At 54.1% G+C, this 5280-nt stretch overlaps 1 protein-coding gene across 1 annotated transcript; it reads left to right on the top strand.

The window, feature by feature from the left end:
• Positions 1-1672: 1672 nt before the first annotated feature.
• On the top strand, positions 1673-3618 carry SOX14 (SRY-box transcription factor 14). Its single transcript, XM_004419334.3, has one exon. It carries the CDS (start codon positions 2078-2080, stop codon positions 2798-2800), a length of 723 nt encoding a protein of 240 aa, XP_004419391.1. The 5' UTR covers positions 1673-2077; the 3' UTR covers positions 2801-3618.
• The last annotated feature ends 1662 nt before the right edge of the window (positions 3619-5280 follow it).

Here is a 5280-nt window from a genome sequence, read left to right as displayed (position 1 = left end):
CAATAGTCTGGTGGGAGAGGTCTGCGTTCGGCTGCAGCATCATCTAATCCTCAGAGGTGGCACCGAATGGGGTGGAAAAAAATTAGGGGTTTCAAATCCTATATACCTAGCGTTACCACTTTTGGCAAGTCATTTAGCCTTTCTCAATCTCGGTTTCCTAATCTGTAAAATGGGTATGGTGACCACCTCTCTGAAAAGCGCGCCAAGAGTGAGAAATGCGACGCGTCTTTCTAATTGTACAAAGGAGAAGCAAAGCCTTCGCCTCAGATTTGATACCTTACGTGCTAAAGAAAGACCCTCTATCGCTGCCTCCTAGTTCTCTGCTTACCTCCCCCACCCCCAACCCCTCCAAGCCCGCGGAGCGGTGCGCATTTCTGGTCGGTCCTCCCGAGAGAGGCTAGTGCAAAAGCCAATAAGCCTGGAACACACGCAGGTCCTGCTGGACCTGGGACAATGGTTTCCATTTAATAAATATTTCCCCCAAGGGCATTTCACATCGGGCAGGCAATTATTCAAAGGAAACAGGCGCGCAGGTTGGCTCTGCGGGTTATTTCGTCCTCTTTTCCCGAAGAATGCTCATCTGACGCAGGAAACGAGTCTCGCGTTCTCGCTGGGTGGGAAGAGGCGCTCAGGGACAAACCGACCCTGGGTGCGGGTACAGCCTGAGACTCCGCTCTAAGGCCGCTGAGAAGGGGCGAGGCGAAAGCCCCCACGCCCCACCGCGCGCAGGCCGGCCTCCAGGCTGCCTTTCCGGTTTGGACAGATATGGAAGGAAAGTTGGAGATTTAAAAACACTAAGTAATAATAAAATAAATGGGAATCGTGATGGAAATCCCATCCCCCAACCCCTTCCACGAAAATGAAGTGCGGGTCACGGTGCTCTGCAATGTTCACCAACAAGCGTTTGAAAACTCTGCACTGCCGGACGCGAGGCCTTCGGGCATCTGCTTGGAACGCACGGCTGAGTGTGCTAGCCCGGGGCCCAGTGCTTCGCCCAGGCGCCGCCTCCGGGGGCACGGATGGAGGCGGAGCCGCAGGGGCGTTCCGTGAGAACGACGCCAAAGGACCTCCGAGGGTATGGCGCGAAAAGTTTATTTCGCTTTTTAACCTGAGTTTAATATATTCTTTTTCTCTTGCAAGGATGTTTGACAAGGGGGAAAGTGCTGTCCTTGCGTTTCGTGGCGAGGCTGTCCTATTTATCAACATGCGCTCTCGGCTCGCTCCCTTTGCTGTCCCCTCCCCGGGTCTTCGTATTCGAAGTCCCAATTCTCCTTTGCACAACCAGGAAAGGAAACCGGCACTAAGAGTTTTATTTGTTGACGGTGCCAGAAACAATGTGGAATCCAAGTCCCCTGTCCTGAGCCGGCTGCTCTGTTCTCTCTCTCTCTGTCTCCCCCTTACACCTCTCCCCGCCCCCACCAGTCGCGTTCCCCCTTTCCTCCGCCGGCGCGTTGGCAGGTGCGCCCCCTTGCCTTCTCTGCCGCTGATTGGCGCCCAGGTTGGGGAGTCGCCGCCCCGCGCTTATGTCAGAGTGCGTGCCGTCCGGGCCCACCTCGCCTTTGAACTTCGCCGCTTTTGGCTCTCGTTCACCAGCCTCCCCGCATTCTCAGCCAGGTGCAGTGCTAAAGAAGGCAGCTCCGCGAAAGCCACGGGAGGGGGGAGGGAGCCAAGGCCGTAGACACAGGAGAGAAGAGAACCAGAGAAGACGAAAGTGGAGAGGAGGAGAAGGAGGAGCTTCTTCGCCCCGCCAGCAAATTACCTGGCCACTTAATCCCAGAGACTCCGGGACTTGGGCCCCAGCCTCTGGTGCCGGCAGCCCCCCTGCCTGCCGCCTTCTCCTCCTCCACCCTTCCCGCCCCTACTTGTCCCCCGGGGCCTGCCTGGGTGCCGAGACTGGCATGATCAGCTGAACTTTGCGGGGTTAGCCCTTCTCTCTGGCTTCCCCTCAGCGGTGCGGAGGCGAGGGGAGCGCAGAGCCCCCGGCTCAGGACGGACAGACAGGCAGACAGACAACCGCGCCCAGGCTCGCCTGCAGACCCCTGCACCCCCCACCCCCACCCGCCTAGCCTTCAGGACCATGTCCAAACCTTCAGACCACATCAAGCGACCCATGAACGCCTTCATGGTATGGTCCCGAGGCCAGCGGCGCAAGATGGCCCAGGAAAACCCCAAGATGCACAACTCAGAAATCAGCAAACGCCTAGGCGCCGAATGGAAGCTTCTGTCCGAGGCAGAGAAGCGGCCGTACATCGACGAGGCCAAGAGGCTACGTGCACAGCACATGAAGGAGCACCCCGACTACAAGTACCGGCCGCGGCGCAAACCCAAGAACCTCCTCAAGAAGGACAGGTATGTCTTCCCCCTGCCCTACCTGGGCGACACGGACCCGCTCAAGGCGGCTGGCCTGCCCGTGGGGGCCTCCGACGGCCTCCTGAGTGCGCCCGAGAAAGCCCGGGCCTTCTTGCCACCCGCCTCGGCGCCCTACTCCCTGCTGGACCCCGCGCAGTTTAGCTCGAGCGCCATCCAGAAGATGGGTGAAGTGCCCCACACGTTGGCCACCGGCGCCCTGCCCTACGCGTCCACCCTGGGCTACCAGAACGGCGCCTTCGGCAGCCTCAGCTGCCCCAGCCAGCACACGCACACGCACCCGTCCCCCACCAACCCGGGCTACGTGGTGCCCTGTAACTGTACCGCCTGGTCTGCCTCCACCCTGCAGCCCCCCGTCGCCTACATCCTCTTCCCGGGCATGACCAAGACTGGCATAGACCCTTATTCGTCAGCCCACGCCACGGCCATGTAACCCCCAGCCCGGCCCGCCAGACCTGGAGGGCGGCCTGGAAGCGGGGTCTGCACCCTGACCTCTGCGCCTAGCCCGGGCTTGCAGACGCCTCGGGGTCAGCCCTGCTGCCGCCCCCTACCCTACCCCAGACTCTGCCTCTCTCTTCCAGAGGGATGGTAGGGGTGTCCTCCTGGAGCCAAGGCACAGACAGGTGCCAGAAACTTGTGAACCTATGACAGCTATACAGCTGCCCCTACCCTGACTGTCCCCAAACTAATCTCCAACTGTACCCCCTTTGGACAAAAAAAGTAGGCAGTTTTGCTTTATATGTCCCCTTCTCTCTCCTCTGATGGGCTTTGGACTCCAGAACTCCCAGGTCCTGGTATTATATCTAGAATATGCATATATTTTTTTTTCTTTCGCACACTGAAGAAAAGAGTTAGCTGTGTCTCTGTGTTTGGCCATCAGACACAACTAGGTGGCATTTGCTCTTCATGTGTGGGGGGAAAGGCTTAAAAGTTTAAAACTATAGAAAGGGAAACATTTCTATTTGAAATCATGCTATGATTGTGTTTGCTTCTTTAAAGGTAAAACAAAAGGACCCACATGGTTATTTACTTTGTATAAAGCAGTGCTCCTAGAGACCTAAGTCTACTTTTAGACAGAATGTCAGATTATGAAGTCAAGAAGTAGAAAGTGAACAAAAATTAAAAGAATAAAAACATCCTAAATGGTCATAAATGTTTTGACGATGTCTTGGAAATGTACCTAGAAGGATTTCACCTCCTTACACTGTTCATTTGTTGAACAAAGACGTTTTGAATAAAGACAATCTGTCATTGCAAAAAGTAACCTTTGATGTGCATAAAATCTGAAGTCAGGAGGCCAGGTCTCAGGGGCCAGGGAGTCTGGTCGCCCTGAGGCTGAGAGCATAGAGCGACTCTAGTAGTGGCAGCCTGCGGCTGGCCTGCAGGCCTGGTGCAAAGGGGCCCAGAGTCTGGGATTTGCCCTGATCGCACCCTCGAGATCTGCTTTTTGCCTTTAGAGACTGGACAAAGGTATTCATCCCTGAGACGTCACTTCTTCCATGCGCTCTTCACAAAGTGGTCAGACCACTTAGAGGAGCGAATGAACTAAGACAAAGGCAGACCCAGACCTCTGAGATCTGGGTGCATTTTCTTTTTTTAAACCAAACTCCAAAGGAATGGAGAGAAGCCCCGAGTCTACTGGGAACTAGTTGCGCGCAGAGCACCACGTCCTTTGGTGGGTGTTTAAGTTCAATACATGGCAGAAAATCAGTGGAATCGTTTTTTTTTTGTTTGTTTGTTTGGTTTTTTTTTTAGGTGTTTATAAACGCTGCTGCTGGCTTTTCTGGGGATTTGGGGGTCGATACTGGTTCCTAAGTTTAAAAATAAAAGCCTCAGAAATGCAGAAAAACTAGGTCCCGGCTCTGGACTGTGGGAGACGTTTTACTAAGACTTTGCAGGAGCAAAGGGAAAAGGAAGGAGATAGGCAAGGAGTTTTTTTTTAAATCATAAAAAGGAGTTTTTAAAAATCATAAAAATTAAATAACTCGTAGCCCTTCGTGTTTAACAAACAAGGAAGAGAGCCTTTTTTTTGCCGGCTGGGTGAATGCTAGCTGGAAGATCGCTGTTTTTTGTGGGGAGAAAGGACCTTCTGACGCCTTTCGGCACAACTCTTTGAAACTTGCTCTCAAAATCGAAGGGTGCTCCCCGTACCCCCCACCCCTTCTGTCCCCCTCCAGTCTCACTCCTAACGCCCTGCTCACGCGTGTTTTTCTGTGGGTCGAGGGCTTTCCCCACTGGCTTTGACACGGTGCGGGATGGGGGTGGGGGCAGCCTAGCGCTTGTCTGCTTTCTGCTGCTGTTGAGGGATTTGCGCGCTTGCCTCGGCCGTTTCCAAAGGAGTCGGTGGCTGGAAGTGCACGGGGAAACGTTGTCAACAGACACCAAAGCCGAAACCCACGGATTAGCATATTGTCCTCAAAACAATTAGAAGTGTTTGAGGTGCTATTTGCAGCCTATTCATCCAAGCCCCTTTGTCAAAGGGGGATTTTCATTATTTTAAAAAAAAAAAAGTTAGCAGTTGTCCATCTGGCTGAGCTGAATAGCAAAGTGATCCGTGTTGTATATGCTTTTCTCATTAAGAGCTCTTTTGAGACCGATGTTAGAATTAAATGGTATAACACAATTAACATACACGGGCGCTGACTAGGAGGGGACGCCTATAAATAATAGATAGATAAATAAATGAGCGATCAGACGAAGGGAAACAAAGGCGGGCTGGGGGACAAGGAGGGGAGGCCGGGCGGGCTGCGCCGCGCTTACTTAGCATCACAAAACCCTCTTACAAATCGAGACAATTAGGAAGTGACTTGCCTCTGGTGGCCGTCCGGTCTGGGGGCTCCGGGAGCTTAGGGAAGGCCCCTCCTCCCGCCCCCTGGGAAGCCCAGGAGGCCTAGAGCGGAGGCGCCGCGCTTT

Source organism: Ceratotherium simum, chromosome 5 (genome assembly GCF_057802395.1).
Source record: "Ceratotherium simum simum isolate JZ-2026a chromosome 5, ASM5780239v1, whole genome shotgun sequence".
Lineage (NCBI taxonomy): Eukaryota > Metazoa > Chordata > Mammalia > Perissodactyla > Rhinocerotidae > Ceratotherium > Ceratotherium simum.
The sequence above is the reverse complement of the archived record's forward strand: the minus strand, read 5'-3'. Positions and strand labels throughout refer to the sequence as shown.

Coding starts and splice junctions, on each gene's coding strand:
- SOX14 (XM_004419334.3), top strand. CDS start 2,078: ATGTCCAAACCTTCAGACCACATCAAGCGACCCATGAACGCCTTCATG.